This window comes from Leiobunum rupestre, chromosome 3 (genome assembly GCF_980474605.1).
Source record: "Leiobunum rupestre chromosome 3, qqLeiRupe1.1.hap1, whole genome shotgun sequence".
NCBI lineage: Eukaryota > Metazoa > Arthropoda > Arachnida > Opiliones > Sclerosomatidae > Leiobunum > Leiobunum rupestre.
Window position 1 is genome coordinate 6686744 of NC_143386.1, and position 27733 is coordinate 6714476.

General features: G+C 39.2%; 1 protein-coding gene across 1 annotated transcript; it reads right to left on the minus strand.

Annotated features, from left to right (window-relative positions):
* Positions 1–8216: 8216 nt before the first annotated feature.
* On the minus strand, positions 8217–15327 carry LOC149949241 (uncharacterized). Its single transcript, XM_090169398.1, has 8 exons — positions 15323–15327; positions 10491–10824; positions 10089–10409; positions 9789–10016; positions 9572–9722; positions 9175–9509; positions 8751–9111; positions 8217–8683 (listed from the first exon to the last, which is right to left on the minus strand). The coding sequence occupies exons 1-8, from the start codon at positions 15325–15327 to the stop codon at positions 8217–8219; spliced, it is 2202 nt and encodes a 733-aa protein (XP_090025524.1).
* Positions 15328–27733: the final 12406 nt, after the last annotated feature.

The window sequence follows — 27733 nt, forward strand, 5'->3', positions numbered from 1 at the left end:
GACCAGTCTTTAATTATTAGTTCAATTTCAGCAATCGTAGAATTGGCAGCGCATTTTGGTAGTTTAACGGCCGCTAGAAATAAATTATTGCTCGTGAATAATAGATCTAGAAAGAGAAGAAATCTAGACCAATATACTAAGGATAATTTTCATTGTGATTAGATCTTGAAGTTTCTTTGCCTTTTCTTCCTTCCAAACTGTAATGTGAACCAACGGATTTACTCAATCAGAGTGAATTGAAAAATTTTGCTCGTGTAAATCCATTTTATCACTAGCAGCGAGCCCCAAAATCTTGTACCCGCATTGAAGGCATATATTGCCGAAGTACCGCGGTTTTCTCTTATTAAAAAACGGTTATTTCTACCAAGTTTATGTGTATTTTGTAAATGTTCGACCGTTGGTGGCTTCTCATGTTCAGAGATGGGCGAAACTGTAAACGCTCTCAATCGTAGCACTCTCCCTCTAGAGTGCGAGTGTCCGTCGAAAGAGGGGATTTTCCCCCTCTTTCGACACTCTTCCCGCTCTCCCCACTCTCCCTCTTTCGAAAGAGTGGCATTCTCGGAACTCTGAGTATTCCACTGTTATTGTTCTTCTGGCGCGCTAAAATAGGGCGCGCAATTTGAATTTCAATATTTTTCCATCTCTTTAAAGGGCGGGAATTTTGAATTTCAATATTTTTGTATATCTTTAATGAGCCGGGAAATTCCAAAAGTCGGTTTATTCTTATTTTTGGAGTGCTTGAAATAGTTTAGTGATTTTAAAATCAATACTTAAATGTATCGAAGTCCTTAACTCATAGTATAGTAAATTATTTTTTTTATTAATGATTAGAACGCGTGGGACATCATTTAGTCCGCTTGAACAATTGATTAATCAACGGGATGATACTTGGGGATATGGATGGGATACCCGTAGCGGAAGTATAACAACCACCCGTTTGTGGATTGTTGTTTGTTCTCACAAGGCCGTCCACATTCTGTCTCCAAAACGCTTTGTATTACAGAACTATGCTACTTGTCCCTACAGTTACTGAAACAAACCAAGTAATAAGTAAATCTGAAGTATTATTTTTAAGACGACATTATTTGTAAGGTAAAGAAGTACTAGAGAACCAGACTATACTGTACTGAACAAGGTTAAAATTACACCGGTTCGATATACAGGGTGCTACGGATAAGTATGCCAAAAATTAAATGACGTGTTCTTTGGGTCTATTGAAAATGGGTCGTAAAATGTATTGCTTCCGAGTAATTGGCCCTCAAAAATCGACCTCCAAAACGGCAAAAAACGGGCAAATGTTCAGTTTCTATTACTCCCTGGACCCAATTTGTTTCCTTTTAATAAGTAACCTATCACTACTCACTTGTATCCAAAGTACTTTATTAAATAATAAGTTGTAGAATAAGTGTGCAGGTACATTTTACTCAAAACGGAGGGGTTTCAAAGTGTCAACGTTGTTCAAATGAAAGCTTAATTGAATTGAAATCTTTTTGTTCTTCAACAGTACGTAAAACAAGTACAAATTACAAAAAATGTTCGAACTCACCACCCTCGGCTTCGATGCACGCGTGTGCCCGTCGTAGAAATGATTGTTAAACTCGTTGGAAGATTCCAGGCGTGTTACGAATAGTATCACATGCATCAATTATTCTTTGTCGTAGGTCGGCGATATCGCGGACTTCGGTCTTGTAAACCAAGTCTTTAATGTGTCCCCAGAGATAGAAGACGGGAGAGTTTAAATTGGGAGACCGAGTGGGCTACGCAACGGGGCCCTATCGACCAATCCATCTGAAGGAAACTCCTCATCAAGGTGAGCTCTTACTTCGCGGCTGAAGTGTGGTCGAGCCCCATTGTTCAAAAACCACATGCACCTCAACGTTGCTAGTGGTACGTCTTCCCGTAATTCTGGTAAAGTATCGTGTAAAAATTGTAGGTGCTCTTCACCAGTTAGCCGGGGTGGAAGGAAGACAGGTTCAAGTAAGTTGTTACTAACAATGCCACACCTGACATTAAGGCGAAATTGTTGTTGGTGTGATCGAACAGTTGTCGCTTGAGGGTTTCTTTGACTCCACTGATGCCTATTGTGCAGATTGATAATGCCGTCACGAGAAAAATTGGCTTCATCAGCCATTAGGATTGTAGTTGGAAACTCTGGATCTTCAGCAATTCTGTCCACAATCCACTGGCAAAACTCAACTCGCCTAGGATAGTCTACTTCGTTCAGGGACTGGACCTCTTGCAGATGGTAAGGTTGATACTGATGGCCATGAAGTATTCGCCACACCATGAAATGATTGACTCCCAACAGCCTTCCCACTTGCCGGGTACTCCTTCGGGGTCATTGTCGAATATAGTAAGCATCTAAGTCGTATTAGTAATTATTTACACTTCCTTCCACCCTGGCGAACTGGTGAAGAGCACCTACGATTTTTACAGGATACTTTACCAGAATTACGGGAAGACGTACCACTAGCAACGTTGAGGTGCATGTGGTTTTTGAACAATGGGGCTCGACCACACTTCAGCCGCGAAGTAAGAGCTCACCTTGATGAGGAGTTTCCTTCAGATGGATTGGTCGATAGGGCCCCGTTGCGTAGCCCACTCGGTCTCCCAATTTAAACTCTTCCGTCTTCTATCTCTGGGGACACATTAAAGACTTGGTATACAAGACCGAAGTCCGCGATATCGCCGACCTACGACAAAGAATAATTGATGCATGTGATACTATTCGTAACACGCCTGGAATAATAATAATAATAATAATAATAATCAGCTAGGCTAATACCCAAGGCACCACCTTAGACCTAAGTCATCGAGCGACTTTTAAAGCCTTTAATACAGGTGGCCGGGTTACAATGCGTGGGAGGGTGGTGGCTTGCAAGCCACGGGAGCCAACAGCTCCCTACACTTACTATTACCGTTAACCTCTACAAGTTTTTATGGAAGGGGAAACCGAAGAGCTCGGGGGAAAACCCCTTAAACCAGCGGGGAGAGAACTTGCGAATTCAACGCAGAAGGAGTAGTTCCGTGTTTTCACCCAGTGCCACAAGCTGGGATCGAACCCAGCTCCTCTTGCTGCGAGGCGAAAGTGCTAACCACTCCGCCACCCCACGGAATCTTCCAACGAGTTCAACAATCATTTGTACGACGGGCACACTTCTTCTTATTATTATTTAATAAAGAACTTTTGATACTAGTGATCATTTTCTTATCTTTTTCGATAAAAACAAGTTCTTATTAAAAGGAAACAATTGGGTCCAGGGAATAATAGAAACTGCACATTTGCCCATTTTTTGCCGTTTTGGAGGTCGATTTTTGAGGGCCAATTACTCAGAAGCAATGCATTTTAGGACCCATGTTCATTAGACATTATTAATTCAATATGACCCAAACACGTCATTTAAATTTTAGCATACTTATCCGTAACACCTTAACAAACTAGGTTATCATTAAAATGTTATCTAGTTTACAAACACCCTAGATACATAAAGAAACGGTAACGCTTAATTTGAACAAAGTCAATATCGGTTGGTTCTTTTTACTTTTCTTCAACGCGCGATCTTGATGAAGACCTTATCATACGCGTGTAGATTTAACTTCCGGCGTAACGAGTGAAAGGCTCTGCCGGTAATAGTTTCGTGAATATATCTTCACTCGGAACGTAGGCTATATCAATGAATCCTTTGCTGAACACACTCTCGCGCGTAGTACTTTCGAACGCTAGCCTTGTGTTTCGTGATTGTTCCACCTTCATCTGTGATCAAGTCGTAGACTCCGTGTTTGTCCATCGCTGATAAGTCATTTGTCTTTGCTCTTTTCCACTCGGTGGAATCGAAACAGGAATAAGCTTCTTCAACTGTTTTTGGCAAAGCGTCGCGTATTAGGAAAACTTTATCCGCAGGAGGAGGGCAGACACTACACGATGGCTTCCTCAGCATAGAGTGATCGATCGGGACAGGACCGTCAGCTCCGGCTGCACACATTTTGGGTAGTTCGACGGGTATGGTATCTGCGACTTCTCGTTTCTCAACGTATCTGGTAGTCACGTCATCTCTTGACCTGACGTATCTGGTAGTCGCGTCATCCTTACTCTCATCTGATTCCGATGTTGCATCATGAGAGTTCGTCAACTGCTCACCCTGGCTTAAGGCATCTTCCAAACCAGGGATCCACGTCTCCACAACGAATTTCTTGGGATTGAACCGACCGTCCCGAGATCGTAAGACATCGTTGAGCTCAGGAACGTAGACTCGGTATCCGTCGGAATTTCCTTCATAGGTGGTTAATGGGCGGATTCGTCTTTCCAGTCCATATCTCATACGGTGTCTTCCTGGTAATACGTGTCGGAGCCATTCGGTTTAATACATACGTTATGGTATTAACCGCCTTGGCCCCACAGCTTGGGTGGGAGATCTAAATTAGCGTGTAACATCACTCGGACGGACGCCATAATCGTTCGGTTGTCTCGCTCGGCTACCCTGTATCGATCTGGAGTGTATGGCATTGACTCGTGATTTCATCTGGTGAAACTAGTCGTATACGTTCTCAGTACCGTTGTCGGTTAACAACTCTCGAACAGTGTACCCGTGGTTTTTGCACAGAGCAATTAAGTCTCTAAAACGGTTGACGACTTCAGATTTCTTCGCCAGAAAATACGTGACACTCAAGCCAGAGTAGGTAGTATCCTTTGCCCTTCATAGTCGATGCCGGCGATAGTCCCCAGAGATCAGATTGAATCCGTTATCCTGGTCTTTCAGCCATGTCCAGACGAGTGCTAAAGCTGTGTCTGCTCATTTTGCTGTACATACAGCCTTCACAGCGCTTGTCAATATTCGACTCAACCACTTCATAGCCGAGTCTCTTTAGCGTAGCTGAAACGTGACGTTTATCTTGATGGCCCAAGCGTTCGTCACCTTCACCGTCTGCAAACATCTGGTCTTTATTTACGACCTGGACATTAGCTGGGGTGTTGAACTTTTGAAATCGTATGTACTTTCCGCTGCTACCTCTTGTATGGCCACCTCCACCATCGCCTTCATACGTCGACGCTCTCTTCGGGTTAGGATAGTTTCTGGAGATTTGACCTTATTTGTTGCAGTTATAGCAGTTCAAACCGTAGTTTCGTTTACTTACTCGGTTCTTACTTCGGTTCGAATCTCTCGCAGTTTGGCCCACATCTCCTTCGGCTCTGGACCTTCCTTGACAGTGATGACCAGATAAGGGTTCGAACGCTACCGAAGGCCACTCAGAACTTCTCTTTGATAACGTTTCCACTCGGTCACCAGTGACGACGTCGAAGACATCTCAGATACTGAGAATGTCAATGACCTACCATCTCCTCCCTTTTTCTAGTCCAGTCAGTTTCTCAATGTCGTGTCGAGGAAGCCCATCCATCGTAATTAGCAAAGATTAGGAACTTTCCGGATACTCGTTCAGTCGTTTCATTGTGTGGACGGTGATATCAGTGGTAATAATAATAATAATAATCAGCTAGGCTAATACAGTGGAACCTATTGAAGTCTTAAACTCTTAGCATATTTAATGAAATAAATCGACAAAATAGGTATAAAATAACAAAGCAAAAGACCATGAAATTTATAATAATAATAATAATCCGCTAGACTAATTCCCAAGTCATTGAGCGACTTTTAATGCCTTTAAGCAGGTGCCCGGATTACAATGCGTACAGGGCCGTCTTTAACCTATTGGAGGCCCTGGGCACATTAGGATGATGGGGCCCCTACGACCTTGACAGAGCACTATTTTGTTAGAATAGATTTTTTTGAATTAATATGTTTTTCGGTAATAAATATCGGTTATCGTTTGATGATCTGGCAGGAACTAGGGGGTCTCTATCGATCGCGGGGCCCTGGGCACGTGCCCAGAGTGCCCAATGGGAAAGAGGGTTCTGAATGCGTAAGAGTGTGGTGGCAAGCCCTTCTTGCCAAACGAGCCATCAGCTCCCTACACTAACTATTACCGTTAACGTAGTCAAGTTTTTATGAGAAGGGGAAACCGAAGAACTCGAGGGAAAACCCCTTTAACCAGTGGGGAGAAAACTTTCAAACTCACAGCAGAAGGAATAGTTCCGAGTTTTCCACGCTCACTCATTATACTGACCATCGAAAATTAAAAAGGTTAAGCGTTTCTGAAAATACGTTGTATCAAAAGTATATATTATACTTTTAGAAGATAAATATAATCCTATACTGCTAATCTTATATGCATGAAACATGTACCCGCGCAGGCTCTGGCTGATTATTCAATATCGAAATTCGGTAAAAAAACTAAATAGTGCAGGCTGAAATGCATCGCATAGAAACTTTATATAGCTATTACGTCGGAAAATATGGTTTAAAAAGTGCTAAATATCCCTACTTCGTGTAAGTTTACGTTTTACATCGATAGAATCAGCATAAATGCTATCACGTTATGCGATGTAGACATCCGATATTTTCCGGGAAGTTCGTGCCTACTGCGAAGGTGCGGGTCTACTTTTTATGGCGCAGATGGATAATTATCACGTAGGAGATACCTTATTAACTTCTGGTTTTATATATTACATCCCTTGAATACGACAGGATAAATGGTGTGAAAATGCATTTTTGGAGTCTCAAGAGGACTAGATATTTTTATAAATTCAAGCGAATATTGGAATATTATTTAATTCTGCGCGACAAGCTTTTTACACTCGCGATATACGTGAATCGTATTTGGAGCTGGGTACTTTAAATTCCCCCCCCCCCCCTCCAATGTCTTTTGTTGTTTGTATGACTCTTGAAAGGAAGAATAATTGAAACATTGTATGCTTATTAGTCTTAAAAATTGGACCTCGTGATCCAACGCCCAAGAACCACGCCCTGTGGCGTATTAAAGCAAACGGGTGCAGACTCTGCGCCGCTACGCGCCTCTCGATCACAAACTCTCTCTCCGGGTAGGCGGAGAATATCGCCGTTACAACATAAAAGCGGGTTCTACAGTTGGGTCTGCATGTTCTCAGTTAACATTAATTCACTCTTGGTAAAACTTGTTTCCCCCTTTTTCGACGCTCTCGAGATGCTGAATATTGCACTCTTACGGTTTTTTTAGTGTGTTAAAAAAGGGCGCGAAATTCTCTTTAAAGGGCGGGTTTTTGGAATTTCAATACTTTTGTTTGCCTTTAATGGGGCGGGAAATTCGAATCTTCTGTTTATTTTTAGTTTTAGATTACTTGAAATAGACAGTGATTATAAACCCGTGGCCAAATTCGCGCTATGCCCATCATAATGTTTTGTAAGCTTATTAACCCATTTTAATGTAAGCTTATTCAGCTATGTTATAAAGATTATTTCTGTGTCTCCAGTAAATATCAGAGGCACCGGTTTTGAAGCGAGGTCAATACCAGACTATCACTTTCAAATCCGTATGTTTTCAAGAATACATTTTAGGCGGTACCTTTTAACCAATAAGTGGGGGTGGCCCTTAAAAGGGCCGTTTTTTTGTTGGTTGAGGATGCACATCAATTAGGTTTTTTTGGGCTTGAGGGTTCCGGTTCTGTAAAGAGAATGATTGTCGCAAGACAAATGAAACGTGTTGAATTGTTTAATTATTATTTTGACGCGATAAATTGCACTTGAGAATTGTGGGTATAGCTATTTCTATGTATAAAAAATTAGTCTTTTTTTTCGGCCTAGGAGCGAGCAAAATTTGAAATTTGAGGTCAAAATGTAACTTCATAAGGAAAACGCCTCCAACATGGGGAGTATAGCAGTCTGATAAATTCAGTAATTTTTTCTGTTGTTACATTTAAAGTGCTTGAAATAGACAGTGAATCAATACTTAAATGGCTAGATTTTGCATGGTCATGTTATAGTTAACTCATTACGTTGACCATAAAAAAATGAAACAAGGTTAAGCCGCGTCTGTAAGTTTCGGTATTAAGAAAATACGTTTTATCAGAAGTATATAATATACTCTTATTTTATTGGTTTTAAATATACATAATTAATAAATAAAACACTTCGTAAGTAGGGCACCATAGTGCGTATGCGTGATATAACTTTACCACATTCGCAAAATTATGTAGGAACAAGACATTTTAGTGACCTTTTTTCAAACATGTAGGTGGTCCTTAAAAGGACCGTTTTTTTTTGTTATCCTCACCTAAAAGGGTAAGTGAGGTTTTAATATGACGAAGAGATTTGCTTCACAAAAATAACAGATAATACTTACTAAAACTATATCCATTCCTTGACCATCAAGATGTACGAAAGGTTTCTTATGGTAAGTCTACTCCTTCTGCAGCGGAAAATGGACCCTGCCACGGAAAACGTGCGCTCCACGTCGGCACTGGAGGCGGGAATCCCGAGGATTCGTCTAGCCAACTTCGCTAGGGTTGGGTACTTTCCCCGGTGTGATCTCCAGTATTCTAGAGGGTCGCACTCCACTGGCTGGTTGGCTTCTTCTAGATATCGTGCCAACTCTGAGCGTTCGTTGTCTTGGGCGTACGTCGGCTCCTCCCTAGTCCGAGCTGCCCGTACTCTGGCCCATAGACCACCGGTAGACGGAATAGGCTCCTCCTGACGGATGGGCTCGTGAAATTGAGACAAATACTCGGTAAAATGTCTTTTGGCAGCTCTGGCGTCCAAAGATCGGAAAATAGGGTCTCCATTGACCGTGTTCCAATCATCGAGTGGAAATGCTTCTGTGAAGTTTGACCGTTAATTACGTTTCTCAGAGAAAAAGTTAAATGTTGGATAATATTTTCTTACCAGGAAATAACTCCATTTTCCCTCGCGGATCGAGAAGAGCGGCCACGACATAGTCGGGATCGACGATTTCCTCCCAAAAGCGGGTTTTCAGGAGACTCAGCAATTCTTTTTTAAGCACTCCGAAGAAGGGAGCGGTAACTGCGAGCATTTCGTCATATACTAGAAGAAGTTGTCCAATGACGAGATGGGCAACGGGCTCTTTCTTTTGGAACACATCAGTGGCCGTCTTGATAGGTTTTAATAGCCGCAAGATCTCAATCATTTGTCGTTCATGATCTACCGTCGGGAGGGCCATCTTTGGGCAATTTGGTCCACTTGAAGCTTCGAGTAAGGTTTCCTCGAGAGCCTGTCGTATCCCGGGCTAAAGAAATAATTAAATCGTAATTAGCGAATACACTTGAAAAATGATAATGGGGTAATTTACCAAAGTTAATCGCTCCATCGCCGTATATATGGAGTTCCATCTAGTTATCACTGGAGCCTTTAAATAAAGCCCCTGTGGAGACTTTTCACGGAATACCTCGCTCCACTTTGGCGAGCGCCTCAAGAACGTCACCCAATCGTTCACCAGCTTGACAATCGAGTCCGCTCTTGGATCTTCTTTGATTGCGCCATTTACTACGAGCTGTAGCGAATGGGCTACGCAACGTTTTCGTATCCATGTATCGTGAAGTTTCGGCTCAACCCTTCCCCTAGAAGAAGGCCCAGGTGTTGTCTCGTCCTCGGCGGGTGGAAATATTTGGAGCATTGTGTCCCAAGCTATAAAAGTTTCAAATTTGATTAGAATGATTTTTTTCACATTTACAGATGGAAAAACTTGCCATCATCTAAAGCAAAGTCATTTGAGTCCGCGCTTGGAAGCTCCGAATCCGAGAAATCGGGATCATCTACATCCCAGGGCTCTTCGACAATGTCCAACATGTTGATGGCCTTCGTGATATTTGCAGCGTTGTCAGCGCACACGCAAGAAATCTGGAAATTAAAATTATTACTATATTTATATCTTTATACGTAGATATTTTAAATAGCAGCTCTTACCGAAGAAGTCTCAAGACCGGCCTCGGCTAGCACAAACTTAATTTTTTTCAATATTGCCTCGCCAGTGTGACTTCCTGGAAAGTGCTCGAATGACAGCAAAAGGTTGTGAAATTTGAAATCCTCGTCAATAAATTGAGCTCTGACTCCCATCACCGATTGCTGCCTCCGATTAGACCAAATATACAGCGTTATGTGGATGGCGCCATCCGGCAATCCAGTTAAACGGCGCTGAAATATAATGAATACAAAATTAAACACCAGGCGGAATAATATTGCGTTTCAGAATTATTAGGCAGTTACCTTGATTTTAGGTTTGATTTCATCTTCGACTATTTGGTGTAACTCCCTGACCACGGTTCGACGACTATATTCCCCCAGCTGTGGATTGGCAATAGAAATCGCTTTGCGAAATCCTTTACCTTCCACTACGCTGAAAGGCAAGCCGTCGACCGTGATCATGTACACTAGGGCTCTCCTAAATGTACTTCGAAGTTGCTTGAGAGCCGCTTCGTCTACTCTCCGATTCTTAGTGGGGGGAGCGGCGTCTTCCATAAACAAAACATCGTCGACGGAATCGGCGGAAGGCGACACTTTAGACAAGTGAATGCCATGGACAGTTTCCTACAAAAAGAAGCGAGGCCAAGCGTTAATGGGAGTTTCATTAGAAAAGTGAACAAAAATTTGAGAAAAGTGAATTCTTACTATATGGCGTTCCAAATTAAAAGGACAGTCCGTTGTTGCTAAAATCTGTCTACGGCACGTTTTGCATTGACCGACTACCACTATTGATGGCGTAATGCCATCGCTTTCAAGTTTGTTGCCTTCGTAGTCAAAATACAAATGAACTTTTTTTCTGCCGTACGTGCCGGACGCAAATTTTTGCTCTATCGGGGCGAGCTTAACGAGGGTTGCAGGGGACGTTCCAGGAACGGGACGCTTTCTGCCTTTCCGATGTTTCGGCAGATGAGGCAAAGCGATGACAGGTGAAGAAGGGCCACTGTCACTGCTACTGCAACCAGGACTACTATTCAGCGACCTGAAATTTTCGAATTAAGGTGAGAGTTAATACAAAGGAATAAAGAAATATAGACTTTAAATAATTACATTTTTAGTCTCCGATGATAGTTATTGCTAGGTAAAAGTCTTCTGAAAAATAATACTTGGCAAAGCCAAAACTAAGCTTGTCTATTTGCTGACAAGCGAACGAACAAACGAATGTGATCTACTCAGGTTTAGATACCCGTATTTATACCATTTTATAAAGCCCCGCCCCCAGAAAGCACAGGAAAACGAGAGGATCACCCTTTCTCCCAATCCGAAACGCGTTATTGGCGCCCAGTTTCCCCTTTCTACCCTCCAAATTACGCGCGTTTCTGTGGATGGTCTCTTGAAATCACGTGAGTCGTTCGATAGAAAAATGGCGCCAAAAATTGTTTTGTTTAGGCAAGAAAGTTATTTTAAATTTGCATGTTCTACATATTAAAGCGTGCCATTCTTAATTGAATGAGTTAGCAAGTTTCGTGCTGTTGGATTTGAAGCATGCATGCATATATATATATATATATATATATATATATGTATTTATAGGTGAAAACTCGGAACAACTCCTGCGATGAGTTTTGCAAGTTCTCTTCCCGCTGTTTAAAGGGGTTTTCCCCCGAGCTCTTCGGTTTCCCCTTACAATAAAACTTGTTGAGGTTAACGGTAATAGTTAGCGTAGGGAGCTGTTGGCTTGCGTGGCATGAAGGGTTGGCCACCACCCACCTACGCATTGTAACCCGCCCATCTGCTTAAAGGCATTAAAGGTCGCTAGATGACTTGGGCCTAAGGTGGCGCCTTGGGTATTAGCCTAGCTGATTATTATTATTAGTTTTGTCTCTCACTTTAAGATATTTATAAGTGTTAAGTAACCGAGTTTTTTTCTACTTTCAAGCTTAATTTGAGTTTTGTTTGGAAACCACCAAGATTGAAACCATAAGGTTTGGGTAACTACTCTTAACTGAGAAGTGTTAAAAACCGTTTGATTGAAAATGCACCTTTAGAGGTCGGCGTTCGATTAACTTTTATCCATGGATAAAATAAGTTCGGCGATATTTAAATAATATTTATTTAAATAACCAATATTTGAATAATAATTGTAAAATGTTTAAATAATCGAAATTGGATAAGCCTATTATTTAAACAAAACAAACAATTGTTTAAATTAATACCATTTTAATTCAAATAAATGCTTGGTTTCGTAAAAAACATAATTAAATAAGTTAAAATGATATTCTTTTTACCAACTTTTGTTAAATAAATCGGAAATTTTGTGGATAATGAATAAACAATTCCGATCACTATGCACCTTTTAAAATTTAAACCGCAGTGAATTCTCGGGCTTTACGAAAAGTCAGACGGGGGATTGTGCGGCAACCGCATCATTTGGGTTCGCGCTCGGGACGCCAAAACCGACTGGGTACCCCGCTGTTTCCAACCGCCAATTTAAATAAAAATATAAACCGTGGTTTTTTTAAGTCGTCAAGGTGCATTTTTTAATCTAATGGGAAACAACACCTTCGATTAAAGTCATCCGTTCTTCGTACAAAGTCATTAACGTTGTATTGTTATTTTTGCTAGAACAAAAGTAGAGACTAAACCCGAGGGGCTAATGATTACGTAATCATTAATGAGTACACATGATAACGATGAGTACAGAATGATTACAATGAGTACACAGGCAACACAAAACTTTAAAACTGTTACAGATGGGTAATTGAGTACGGGAGAATTCCAATGATTACACGTGATTACAGATGATTACGCGCTATTTCAAATGATTACAATTTACAGATGAGTGATTTCATAATGATTACGGGGGATTACAGATGAGTACGAGGATACCGAACCTAACCGGAAATACGCGATAAAATGGAGTTGTGACCGCGTATCGAAAATCGAAATCCACCATAACGATTTCGAAATCTCGGTTACAGAATTCGCCTTTTCGTTCTCGTTCGATATCAGGAACTTCGAAATCGAATTCTAAATCGACTAAAATTACATAATTGGGCCCCTGGGACGAATTCTTAACTCATCACTCAAATTAAAGAATCCTGACCCATTGTAGGATAATTCCATCACAAAAGAAAGCAATGAAAGGTATTTTTAGCGATAGGAGAGGACATTCACCATCCGTCAAATATTTAAGTTCCACTTGTTTAGCAGACTTTTCTAAAAGCGTGGAAAAATTTTCACCATGCCGTTTTTAGTATTTTTTTGTAAGCTTATTTACCTATTATAACGTAATCTTATTCATCTGTGATATCGTAATCTGATATAGTGCTCGGAATTGTTTATTCATTATCCACAAAATTTCCGATTTATTTAACAAAAGTTGGTAAAAAGAATATCATTTTAACTTATTTAATTATGTTTTTTACACAACCAAGCATTTATTTGAATAAAAATGGCATTTATTTAAATAACTGTTTTTTTTTAATAATAGGCTTATCCACGATTATTTAAACATTTTACAATTATAATTCAACAATTGGTTATTTAAATAAATATTATTTAAACATCGCCGAGCTTATTTCATCCACGGATAAAAGTTAAGCGAATGCCGACCTCTAATCTTTTACCCCTATTTTAACGTAAGCTTATTTAATATTGAACTCTTTGCTTTTTTGTAGCGCGCTAAAAAAAGGGCGCGAAATTCTCTTGAAAGGGCGGGATTTTTGAATTTGAATACTTTGGTTTGCCTTTAATGGGGTGGGAAATTCGAATCTTCTATTTAGTGTTACTTTTAGAGTGATTGAAAGTGATTCAATATTTAAAAAGCCATAACATGACCATGCAAAATACAGCTAACTCATTGCGTGGACCATAAAAATGAAACAAGGTTAAGCCGCGCCTGTAAGTTTCGGTATTAAGAAAATACGTTTTATCAGAAGTATATAATATACTCTTATTTTATTGGTTTTAAATTAACATATTCAATTTATGATTGCTTAGTACTTGATAATTTTAAACATATACTTGAAGGTATGCCTTTTTTGTAAATAAGAACTCCATTACTGCTATTAATTATTATTCGCTTGAAATTTCGCGGGAAATTAGCGCTCATAGAAACGTTTAAGCTTAATATTTTAAACAAAAATATTATCAGAAGCGTAGCCAGGGGTATGGAGCAGAAGCATTTGTTTGTTTGTACAGTCATAAGTGGTATTACCACTTATGGTACAGTTGATTCTTTTTATATGGTTTTCTAATCTTCCTCCCCCCCCCATTCATACCAAAATCCTGACTACGCTACTGTATAATACAAGTTTTTTTATTAAGAAATAAGTCTTTGTAAGTAGGAATTTTAGGAAAGGAAAAGTGTCATTTTAAACGTATTCTGAATTAGATTTACCATTTAGATTTTGAGCTTTAATGTTAAATAACCGAGTTTTTTACTTTGAGTCTTGTTTGAAAACCACAATGATTAAAAACGTAAGCTTTAGTTTTTTGTAACTATTCTTGACGGAAAAATCTTAAAAAACCTTGATTGATAATGCACCTTTTTAAATTTAAACGCAGTGAATTCCCGGGCTTTACGACTAGTCAGGGGATTGTGCAGCAACCGCTTCCTTTGGGCTCGCGCTCGCGACGCCAGACCGACTGGGTGCCCCGCTGTTTCCAGCCACCAAATTAAAAAAATAAACCGCGGTTTTTTTATGTACGATCACGATGATATAAAAGAAATTCTTAAGGATTCATCACTGAAATTAAAGAATCCTGACCAACTGAAGGGTAAATCCATCTCAAAAGAAAGCAATGAAAAGTATTTTTAACGATAGGAGAGGACGTTCATCATCTCTAGTCAAATATTGAAGTTCCCCTTTTCTAAAACCGTGGCAAAATTCTCATTATGCCTATTTTAATATTTTATTGTAAGCTTATTCACCTATTTTGAGGCTCGCTTATTCACCTATTATATCCTAATCTTGTTCACCTATTTTAGCGTAAGCTTATTTAATGTTGAACTCTTTTGGTTTTGTAGCGCGCTAAAAAAGGCGCGAAACTCTCTTGAAAGGGCGGGATTTTTGAATTTGAATACTTTGGTTTGCCTTTAATGGGGTGGGAAATTCGAATCTTCTATTTAGTTTTAGTTTTAGATTACTTGAAATAGACAGTGATTATAAACCCGTGGCAAAATTCGCGCTATGCCCATCATAACGTTTTATTGTAAGCTTATTAACCCATTTTAATGTAAACTTATTAACCCATTTTAAGATAAATTTATTAACCTATTTTAATGAAAACTTATTCAGCTATTTTATTAAGATTATTTCGGTGTCTCCGGTAAATATCAGAGGCACCGGTTATTTATACGTTATGAAGCGAGGTCAATACAAGACCACCACTTTCAAATCCGTATGTTTTCACGAATACATTTTAGGCGGTACCTTTTAACCGATTGAAAAATTAAATTTCTATTTTAGTGATAATATTTGAAATTGACCAAAATAGTTTAATTTTAAAAATTTATAATAATAGAGACGATATACTTCATGGGGCTCGCTTCATGGCTCGTCTTTAATATTATATATTTTAAATTTAACTTTATCCATGACTTTTAACAATTTTAAAATTTATGAAAAATAGTTTAGTAATGTCTTTAAAGGGGGAGGGGGGAAATCGATATCAAAGCTGTTCCACCTTAATAAAATACATTAATTCGCGCCTGTAAAGTATTTTCACGTTCGTTAATTAATGTGGTAAAAACTGCCTAAGTGGACGTCCGTGATTCCCGCCGAAAAAAGGAATTTAAAATAGCCGACGATAACCAATTACCTCACGCGAAAACCTACTAGCTGCAAAATCGGGGGATTTTGCGCCAACCGCTTACTTTGGGTCCGCGCTAGCGGGTATATATAGAAATCTGTTAGGCGCTCTCCCTTCACTTTCTGCTTTCCGAAGTTATCGTTTGCCAGTACTTATCGGCTATTAAATAATGTCGGACGACAGTTTTCGTGCCTTCATCGAATATCATTTTTCTCAAGCTGAAGGTAATTATTGCTCAATTTAACAACACGCGTTTCATATAGTTTTTTTTTTAATTCCTTTTTCTGGGATTAATTTCAGCTTGGAAAAATCGAGAGGAAAACCTAATGAGTAGGATTCATGAGCTGGAAAAGGAGGTGACGATCTTCAAGGGGGAAGAAAGGCGTTAACGCGTCCACCTCAACGTCTAAATCACCAGCGCGCTCTCCTCGGAAATTATCTGGAGCGGTGGGCCCGTATTGGGGTTTTAACGCCCCGTGTAAACCCGTCGACAAATCCACGCTTTCTGATTTTGATTTGTATGTTTCTTTAAAGCGATCAATTAACGTAAGCCTAAATCAATTGATTTGTTTGTTTCTTTTAAAGGCCCGAACGGAAGCAAGCCCCTGAATCTGGTTTCCGGTTCGTGGAAAGGGCGCCCAGGAAGAATGTAGAGAAAGCTGCTCTTCCCGGGCAAGCTTGCCAAGCTTGCGAAAAAGTACGCTTTACAATTTCCATAATGGTTACGTAGGATAAAGCCAACAAAATAATTTATATTACTTTTCATGAAAGTGGTTCGAAGGTGCAACAGAAAAGGAGCGGCAAGAACACCGGAACAGGTGCTCAAAGCATCGAGCACGGCAACCCATCACCAGGCCGCAAACCCCACCCCATTATTGGGACGTCGCCCTCAATGACACGGGCTTAGAGGAAACCATCGTGGTGGTGCCCCGGCCTAAGAGGAGACGACCACTAAAAATAATCAATTTGAATGGTATAACATGATAATAATTAAACAATTCAACACGTTTCATTTGTCTTGCGACAATCATTCTCTTTACAGAACCGGAACCCTCAAGCCCAAAAAAACCTAATTGATGTACATCCTCAACCAACAAAAAAACGGCCCTTTTAAGGGCCACCCCCACTTACTGGTTAAAAGGTACCGCCTAAAATGTATTCGTGAAAACATACGGATTTGAAAGTGATGGTCTGGTATTGACCTCGCTTCATAACCGGTGCCTCTGATATTTACCGGAGACACAGAAATAATCTTTATAACATAGCTGAATAAGTTTACATTAAAATGGGTTAATAAGCTTACAAAACATTATGATGGGCATAGCGCGAATTTGGCCACGGGTTTATAATCACTGTCTATTTCAAGTAATCTAAAACTAAAAATAAATAGAAGATTCGAATTTCCCGCCCCATTAAAGGCAAACAAAAGTATTGAAATTCCAAAAACCCGCCCTTTAAAGAGAATTTCGCGCCCTTTTTTAGCGCGCTAAAAAACCATCATAAATTTTAAAATTGTTAAAAGTCATGGCTAAAGTTAAATTGAAAAATATATAATTTTAAAGACGAGCCATGAAGTATATCGTCTCTATTATTATAAATTTTTAAAACTATTTTGGTGAATTTCAAATATTCTCACTAAAATAGAAAGTTAATTTTTCAATCGGCTAAACACTTTTGGGCTCAAAATCTAAACGGTAACTCTAATTCAGAATACGTTTAAAATGACACTTTTCCTTTCCTAAAATGCCTACTTACAAAGACTTATTTCTTAATAAAAAAAACTTGTATTATACAGTAGCGTAGTCAGGATTTTGGTATGAATGGGGGGGGGGGAGGAAGATTAGAAAACCATATAAAAAGAATCAACTGTACCATAAGTGGTAATACCACTTATGACTGTACAAACAAACAAATGCTTCTGCTCCATACCCCTGGCTACGCTTCTGATAATATTTTTGTTTAAAATATTAAGCTTAAACGTTTCTATGAGCGCTAATTTCCCGCGAAATTTCAAGCGAATAATAATTAATAGCAGTAATGGAGTTCTTATTTACAAAAAAGGCATACCTTCAAGTAATTGTTTAAAATTATCAAGTACTAAGCAATCATAAATTGAATATGTTAATTTAAAACCAATAAAATAAGAGTATATTATATACTTCTGATAAAACGTATTTTCTTAATACCGAAACTTACAGACGCGGCTTAACCTTGTTTCATTTTTATGGTCCACGCAATGAGTTAGCTGTATTTTGCATGGTCATGTTATGGCTTTTTAAATATTGAATCACTTTCAATCACTCTAAAAGTAACACTAAATAGAAGATTCGAATTTCCCACCCCATTAAAGGCAAACCAAAGTATTCAAATTCAAAAATCCCACCCTTTCAAGAGAGTTTCGCGCCTTTTTTAGCGCGCTACAAAACCAAAAGAGTTCAACATTAAATAAGCTTACGCTAAAATAGGTGAACAAGATTAGGATATAATAGGTGAATAAGCGAGCCTCAAAATAGGTGAATAAGCTTACAATAAAATATTAAAATAGGCAAAATGAGAATTTTGCCACGGTTTTAGAAAAGGGGAACTTCAATATTTGACTAGAGATGGTGAACGTCCTCTCCTATCGTTAAAAATACTTTTCATTGCTTTCTTTTGAGATGGATTTACCCTTCAGTTGGTCAGGATTCTTTAATTTCAGTGATGAATCCTTAAGAATTTCTTTTATATCATCGTGATCGTACATAAAAAAACCGTGGTTTATTTTTTTAATTTGGTGGCTGGAAACAGCGGGGCACCCAGTCGGTTTGGCTTCGCGAGCGCGAGCCCAAAGGAAGCGGTTGCTGCACAATCCCCTGACTAGTCGTAAAGCCCGGGAATTCACTGCGTTTAAATTTAAAAAGGTGCATTTTCAATCAAGGTTTTTTAAGATTTTTCCGTCAAGAATAGTTACAAAAAGCTTACGTTTTTAATCATTGTGGTTTTCAAACAAGACTCAAAGTAAAAAACTCGGTTATTTAACATTAAAGCTTAAAATCTAAACGGTAAATCTAATTCAAATTATGTTTGTAGCAGTAATGGAGTTACTATTTATGTAAAAGTACTAAGCAATTTTAAATTGATTTTATAGATTTAAAGCAATAAAATAAGAGTATATAATATACTTCTGATAAAAAGTTATTTCTAAATATTGAAATTTTTTATGGTCAGCGTAATGAGTGAGCTAGGAATAACTTTAACAGCTTTGCATGGTCATGTTATAGCTTTTTAAATATTGAATCCCTGTCTTTTTCAAGCACTCTAAAAGTAAAATAGAAGATTCGAATTTCCCTCCCCATTAAAGGCAAACCAAAGTATTCAAATTCAAAAATCCCGCCCTTTAAAGATAATTTCGCGCCTTTTAAAAAACCAAAAGAGTTCAATATTCAGCATCCCAAGAGTGTCACGCTTCCGAAAGAGGGAGAGCGCGAAGAGCGTCGAAAAAGGGGAACCAGCAATTGGATCAGTTTTAACAAGAGTAAATTAATGTTAACTGAGAACTGTAGTCTCCACTTTGATGATGCAAAGGCGATATTCTTAGTGTCAAGTTTTCTTGTATTTATTTTTCAAAAATAGTTGAGTGGTATGGTTGAACGCCTTGGGGATGAACGAATTTAGCAATTAACTTTAGATTAAATAGATTATTGACGATAAAATACTAGAACAATCTTATACGTTGTAATGTTGAAAACCGAAACTTAATGCATAAGCAACGTGGCGCTCAAAGATATAACGTAAAGGGCTATTTCTCTGGATATTCTCCATTATGGCTCTTTATGTTTCGGCGAGACCAGGGTTCTCTGCTACGGCTTGTCAGATGTGGTTGCCATTTCGTTGGATTGCTCTCCGGTTCGCCATGACCAATTATCTGACCTCCAGCGACGTTTTGGTTCGCTCCCATCCACTATGCTCTCAACGTTGACAATGCAATTTCACCTGTGATAGCCGTTCGGTTTATTGACCTTTCTTGTGGCGGATATGTTGAAAGCAGCCCTGCACCTGCTGTTAAGTGGTTTTGTCGACACTGCGAGATGACTGTTTCGAAGAACCCGATGGGTCTCTTCCGTGTTGTAGCTCTTTGTAAAAAGTGGTTTCATACCAAATTCATCATTATGACTCGTGAAGAATACCGCAGTATTAGCTCCGCAAATGAACCTTACATTTATCCGACGTTCGCCTTACCCACGTTCAGAGCATGACTATCGGAGGGATTGGTGCAACCGGTATCAGTCAGTCAAGAGGCAACGCAACTCTGACTATCAGTTCCAGTATCGATACAAACTTTAACAAAACAATTCAAGTCTTGATCCAGAAGCAGGTCACGGAAAGGCTCCCCAACTTTGCTGTCAACTTACGAACATGGCCTCACATTAAGTACCTACAGCTCACTGAACCGACCTTTCATATCCTGGGCTCAGTCGACATGCTACTTGGAGCTGATGTTTTTCTTGATTTGATTCAAGATGGATAACTGGTGGGAATACCGGGAGCTCCTTGGCTGGGTGGTAGTTGAAGACACAGGAAGTCAAGGTCCAAAACGACAACACCAATCCAAGTCAAATTTGGCCACCTCGAAACGCAACTCGCGAGAATCTCGGAAATCGAAGAACTAGAACATCGATTCCACGCCCACCGAAATTTAATGTGAACAGGCGTTTCAAGATACCGTCAGTCAAGACGCCATCGGTCGATACATCGTCAAACTACCAATCAAAGACAATTCCCAGAACCTTGATGAGTCAAGAAATATAGCGTTAAGAAGATTCGAATACGTCGAACGACGTCCCAAAGCTAATTCCTCAATTTACAATAAGTACAGAAAATTCATGAAAGAGTATATTCAATTGAACCAAATGGAGCTTGTACCAGCTCATGCTATCTTCAAGGAGTCAAGCTCAGCCTCGAAAATACGAGTCGAATTTGATGGATCATCAAAAACATCCAACGATATTCTCCTAGTGGGTCCAAAATTACAATCTGATCTGGTAAACCTCGGAGGTTTAACCTCCTCATTCGAAGATGTATCGCCAAATCTTAATCAATAAAGAAAACCTCCACTATCAACGAATACTTTGGAGACGTCAGAAAGAAGATCGTCTTGAAGATTATCAACTACTAACGGTGACTTATGAAACAGCGTCAGCATCCTACCTCTCCAAAATTTAAGGTCTTACAAGAGCTATCCAAGGATGTAGAGTCCAAATATCCGCTGGCTTCTCAAGTCTTGCTGACGATTTCTACAACGACAGCTTCACCAAGCAATAAATGAAACAGGACTTCCACTACCGAAGTGGGTGTCAAATGATCAATTCGTATTGGAAAACATTCCACCCGAGCAAAGAGATCCTGGCTCCCTTGAATATCGACAATGCCGAATCAATTCAAATATCGGAGCTACAATGGACCCCGGCAACAGACGTTCTATCATTCGTTCTCAAATCACCAAGTTCCCGAGTAGCTGTTACCAAACGCACCATCCTGTCCGACACGGCAAGCATCTTCGATCCCTTGGGTCTCTTGTCACCAGTTATCATCCGAGCTAAAATCCTGTTACAAGAGATGTGGCAAATTAAGGTGAGCTGGGACGAAGAAGTTCTCTCCCCGTTGGTTTAAGGGATTTTCCCCCGAGATCTTCGGTTTCCCCTTCTATAAAAACTTGTTGACGTTAACGGTAATAGTTAGTGTAGGGAGTTGTTGGCTCGCGTGGCTTGCAGGGCTTCCCACCACCCTCCTACGCATTGTAACCCGGCCACCTGAATTAAAAGGCTTTAAAAGTCGCTCGATGACTTAGGCCTAGGGTGGTGCCTTGGGTATTAGCCTAGCTGATTTTTTTTAATTACATCAACGCTCGTTCATAAATAGCATACATTCCGGGATGACTTAACTGGCATTGAAAACCTGAGAATTCAACAGTTTATCAGTCAACATCCCTCCAACAAATCAAGTCTCCATGGCTTCTGCAATGCTTCGGAGAAGGCGTATGTGGCGGCGGTCTATTTAAAGACTACCACTTTGATCAGGACTGGTCACTTTTAACTGATTGACGCAAAAAGCAGAATCACTCCACTCAAGCAGATCACGCTACCCAAACTAGAACTCGCCCGTTCAAAAATCGTGTATAGAATATCTATAGAAATATATAGAGGTTTATAGAAAGGCTATGGGACACCATAGGAATATCTTTTTCTATACAATTTTCGAAGAAAATACCACTAACTTTTTTTTGGGAAATGTTTATGGTTTTAAAAACTTCAAATGTCTATAGATATTCCCAAAGCACTCTATAGGTTTTCGAGCTATCCCATCAAGCCCTTACAAAAATATGTCTATTGAAAACCCGAGTTTTTTCTCTATAGTTTTCCTTGGTTTTTAATACTTTTCCTAGGTTATTTTAATGGTTTATCTTTGACTTTTTAGTAGATTTTATTTCGATACTTGAGTTAATTTCTGAACCTTTTATTAAAGTTATTTATATAGATTTACCAAATGTTTTGAAAAAACTTCACTGGTAATTTTAGTCAATTTCTATAGAATTTATTGTGTTTTTTGTTGTTAAAACACCAGTTTTTCACTGGTATATACTGGAATTTCCGTAGAATTGGCCGTTTTTTTAAACAGCAATTATTCATTTGTAAATTTAGTGGAATTTCTACACGATTTTTCCAATTGCTTTTTTTTAGAAAACAGCATAAGTATCCGGGTAGCGGGTTCCAGATTTGGCATGTTGAAATATACATCGCATAAACTGTATGAGCATCATCCTTTAAACATATTATTCGCCTATTTACATGTATCACAACAAACGGAAGAAACGATAATTAATAGCAAAGACCTGGGACTTATTATGTTGCAGACAGTGTGATGCTTTTCAAGAAAATACCCTCAACTTTACGTAATTAAGCAGCTTGTCGTGTATCAGAAATAAGGTGCATTTAATTGACCATGCACAGTGTTACCGGTTATAGCGTATAAATAGTCTTTGAATACAAGTTTTCGGTCTCTACCGAAAGATATGATATCCAAGTCTCAAGGTCTCATTCGGAATATATGGTCTCAAGGTCTCCGTCGGAAGATTGGGTCACTTGGGTCTCCAAATCGCCACCGGAAGAACTACTCTCCAGGTCTTTGCCGAAAGATCTTATCTCCGGGTATTCAGATCTCCGTCGGAAGGTCTGGCCACTAGGTCTACGTCGGTAGGTCTCGTCTCCAGGTCTCCGATGGAATTTCTGTTCTGCAGGTCTCTGCTGGAAAATCTGGTTGCCAGGAAGATCATCTTCTGACGGTTTCTGATATATAATTTCCATTTGTTTTGGTAACAAGTCTCCGGTCTTTCGTCTTAACTGAAAGACCGGTTTTTCAATAATTGTTTTTCTAAGTGAAATTTAATTTAATATTTGAAACCGTTTCGATTACTAATAGACTTTGGATCTTCTTAAAAATCAAGCCGGCGAAGAAGATTGTATGAAATGTGGATGCCACGGTTCGCCACATCTGTCGTAATTTTTGATTTCTTTTGCATTTTACCGTTTGCATAAATTGAATCATTTGTTATGAATATTTATATATCGAACTCAACGTTAGCTTCTCGGCCTTTTGGTTAAGACCAAAGTGTAGTATCAGTGTTCTAAATACTCTTAATTAGGTTCATTTGGATGTTATTTGTTGTGGCATCTACCCCAAGTCAATCTGAGCTCCTCTGCAAGCTGTTAGGAGTTTTCGTAAAAGGATATTACAATATTCAAAGAATTCTCTAACACACTCCAATTATCCAATTTAATTCTATAAATAAAGCTATAAGAACTAATAAAATTCGAAAGTTATACTATAGATATCCTATACAGTTTTTCTATAAAAACAACCAACAAAAACCTTTAGTGTTCTAAGATATTGTTAAGAACATCTTTCGATGGGTTATAATGTTTTCTGAAATAACATTCGGTAAATTCTATAGATTTTCTACTATAATTAACAGTAAAAAATTGGTGTTTTCTAAAACACAAATCCGCCCATTCTATAGAAATGCCACTATTTAAAATTGAAAATTTTCTATTTTCAAACAAAAAACATTCGGTAAATTCTATAGAAATTTAACTATATTTACCAGTACAAAAGTGTTTGTTTCCTCAAAAACCAATCAGATAATTCTATAGAGAAAACTTTAAAAGGGTTTTTGTTACAGAAAATTGACCCAAATTTCTAAAGAAAACCCATTGAAAAACCAAGGAAAAGCTATGGAGATAAAACGTGGGTTTTCTATAGACATATTTTTGTACGGGTCTGTTCCACCGCTCTCCTCGCAAGACTCATAACACTCGTGCAAGTATCTTTACGAAATACCGTATCAGATGTCCATTGCTAGAGTGATAGCCAGATCATACTGTCCTGGCTGGCCTCACCTCCACAACGATGGAAGATGTTCGTGGCGAATCGAGTCTCAGAAGTTCAAGATATACGGCCCACTATTGGGTGGCATCACGTTCCGGGAACACATAACCCAGCTTCCCGTGGCATCGAAATAACAGAATTTAAAACCCATCCATTGGAATGATCCATGCTGAATCTGTCTACACCAACGAGTCAACCATGGTAGACAAACCTGAATGTTCTATCAAAGAAAGAATCAGAGCAGATGTCATCCTACATTGCAGAATAGATCCAAGTCTTCTACTCAAATACTCTTCGCTAACAACTCTTATTCACGTCGCAGCGTACATTCAGCAGTTTATTCGCAATAACAGACCGTCCAAAGAGTCAAGATAATTTGGACCTTTAACTGAGGAAGTACACGTCAACGCACGCAATCACTGGATAAAAGCTGTGCAGTCGTCCTGCTTTGGAGAGGAAATCCGGAAACTAGAGAATCAGAAACCCTTGTTAGTAAAAAGCAAAATTCTGTTGTTGACACCATGCCTTGACGCAACTGGTATCCTAAGAGTTGGCTGACGGATTCGACATGCAAAAATCCCAACCGACAGTCAAAATTCTGGATCATAAGACTCCGTGATGCCTCTGATTCCACGTCCGAAGGTGCTTGCGATGTGTTCGACAACATGCGAAGACAGTCGCTCAACTCATTAGCAATCTACCGGCACCTCGAGTCAATCCTGGACGAGCGTTTATCGAATGCGGAGTCGATAATGGACCTATCAGTCTCAAAGTCATGAAGGGCTGATGATGCCGATATTTCAAGGGCTACATCGCCTTATGTGTATGCTCCAAAATTCGTTCGTTGCACCTCAATCTTGTCAGTGACATGTCAACGGCTACGTTCTTGACCCCTGCAAACACTTCGTCTCCCGTCGAGGCAAATGCCGAAACGTCTATAGCGACTGTGGCCCTGTGGGAAGAATTTCGTTGGCGCCAACAAATAACTTTGAGTGACGAAGGAATCGTTTGGCACTTAAATCCACCGGCGGCTCCTCATTTTGGTGATCTTAGGGAGGCAGGTGCAAAATCCATTAAATACCACTTAAAGAGAGTCATCGGTGAGACACGACTAACCTTCGAAGATACGCAGACCCTTCTATGTCAAGTCTAAGCCTGCCCGATTTCTCGTACACTCACTCCAATGACGTCGGATAAAAACCGACCTAGCAGTATTGACTCCTGGACATTTACTGATCGGGGATTCCTCGAAAGCCATTCCAGAACTCCATCTCACGTCAATTAAAATCAAACGTCTTTCTCGGTGGCAACTCTGACAATAACTACTTTTACTACAATTACTTCAACACTTTTGGCGACGCTGGCCATTAGAGTTCCTCTCTCGATTGCAACAACCACCGAAATAAACTAAATCTGCTCGTATCTTACAATCCGGTGCCTTAGTTCTACTTAAAGAAGAGCTACCTCCAATCAAATGGAAAATGGCCAGAATCATCCAAGTATATCCTGGCAAAGATCAACTAGTACGCGTTGTCACAGTAACAAGTTGGCAAGCCAAAATATACCTCTCCTCGGAAGAGTTTTTAATTTTCAGTGAAGCGTAACTGTATCCGTGGTTCTGCGGTAGAACGCTCACCTGTCGTTCAAGAGGGCTTGGGTTCGAATCCCGGCCGATTAAAACATTATACTACACCCAATGACAAAAAGAGGGCGCTTTTGGAAAAACCTTTTCCCTGGTTCTAAGAAACTGCGTACCAGTGATTACCCTTTGCTTCGAAAATACGAACGCGTTCGCAGGCCTGACAGACAGACAGACACGGTGGTTGTATAACCCCTCCTAGGGTACAAAGTCCCCTCGGAGAGGTAAAAACTGCGGACAAGGAGCTGAAACGACCTGTCACCAAACTTTGTCATCTACCTTTGGACTCCATAATTACCTGTGCTTTCAAGTTAAAATCCGATATTTTAAGGTGGCCAGAATGTTCAGTCTTACGGGTTTTTTTTAAATTTTTTACAACAATATCTAACGCTTATCAACCTTTCGATGTATGGTATTTTGTATCTAAACATTCAATTCAATTGTTTTTTAGAAACGGTAAATAAACCCTATACGATTGTTATTATCACGCAGTTCGGCATGATCTTCAACCTTTTATATAATATTTTAGAATTAATTAATTAAGTTCAGTATTTAGAACCGTCGTCAATTCTTTTTGGTCACGAACACTTACCGAGACCATTTGTTAAGCTTATTTTAATATACTGAACTACAAGGATCTATTTGAGGGAGATGTTGTTTGGACTTTGTCTTTCGCTCCATGGGAGATGGTTTTTTCTTCGAGTAAAGTCGATGAGACTTGGGAATTTTGGCAGTCTTTTAAGCATGCGTTAAAGATAACATTCCATCAATTGCCATTTGTAGGAAAAAGCGTTCGCCATGGATTATTGGTGACAGCTATGTAAAAAATTCGCCAAGAATTCAAAGAGAGAATTGGGCTGGACAAAGTAGCGGAATTTTAGAAACGTCTTACGAAGAAAGACGCGAGCGACTTACGATCGGTTTAAATCTCCATTGCACGATACAATTGTTGCGTATCCCTAGCGGTTCTGGACATTCATCAGCTCAAAATCCAAGATATCTTTTCCGTCGTCCAGGATTGTCAATTGTTGTCCTTTGACCATATCCACAACCTTTGAAGATTTCTTCTACCGTAGTTTTAGTACGACGTACCCTCAATTGACTTTACCTTCCCTTAGACCTTCGAGAATTGATTTCTTCAGTTGACGCAACAGCTTTGGCCTTAAAGCGATTGAACAACGGCTCAGCCTGAGGACCAGTTGGTATAACTCCTTGACTTCTCAAGATGATGGCTCCAGCTATTATTGACCCCTAGTTGTGAACCTTTTTAACTTGTCGCTCTCCACGTCTTCTCTTCCTTCGAGTTTGAAGCTTGCTAATGTCGTTCCAGTCTCACGTTACTTACGTCAACTGGCAAATCGAGCTCTACGACTTTATGGCCTCATTTGAAGAATAACTGGTTTTACGCGAGCATCCACCACGCTATTTCGTTCGATGTGCCTGCCAGTACTTGACAATGCGTCTCCTGTTTGGATATCCTACCTCAAGATGGATATTGCTCGTTGGATCCATCAAAATTCTTAGTTTAGTTAATTCATATTTTTTTAATTTTCATTTAATGCTCTCTTAATTTTAACTTATTTATTTATCACTTTATATGTATATTGTATCGTCCTAGTAACCACCCTCTAAATGCTTTGCCTCCGTGGTTGCCTGCAATGTTTTTTGCGATATAAATATTATTATTTTTTGACAAGCAGGCAGGCATTTATTAAATCTTGACAATTGTTACAAAGTTTAAAAAAGAACAATGAAAAGGTAAAATGTTTTAACAACAAAAACTAAAAATCAAATGAAGTTCGGAAAATGAAACAATTAAAAATATGATTAGTTTAAAAAGAAACAATGAAGTTTAAAAAATTTAAAAAAAGTATTCTAAGCGTTACTATTTCCTTCACCTGTATTTCTTCAAACATTCCCTTTCTAGTTTAATAATATAATTTTTTTTAAATGCGTTAATTATTGGTGGTACCCGAAGTAAATAACCAAATTTCTTATCGCTAAAATTATCTTAGTTATATGTATGAACAAAACCTTGGTTCTTTAAATTATAAATCCAGTTTTACTATGATTT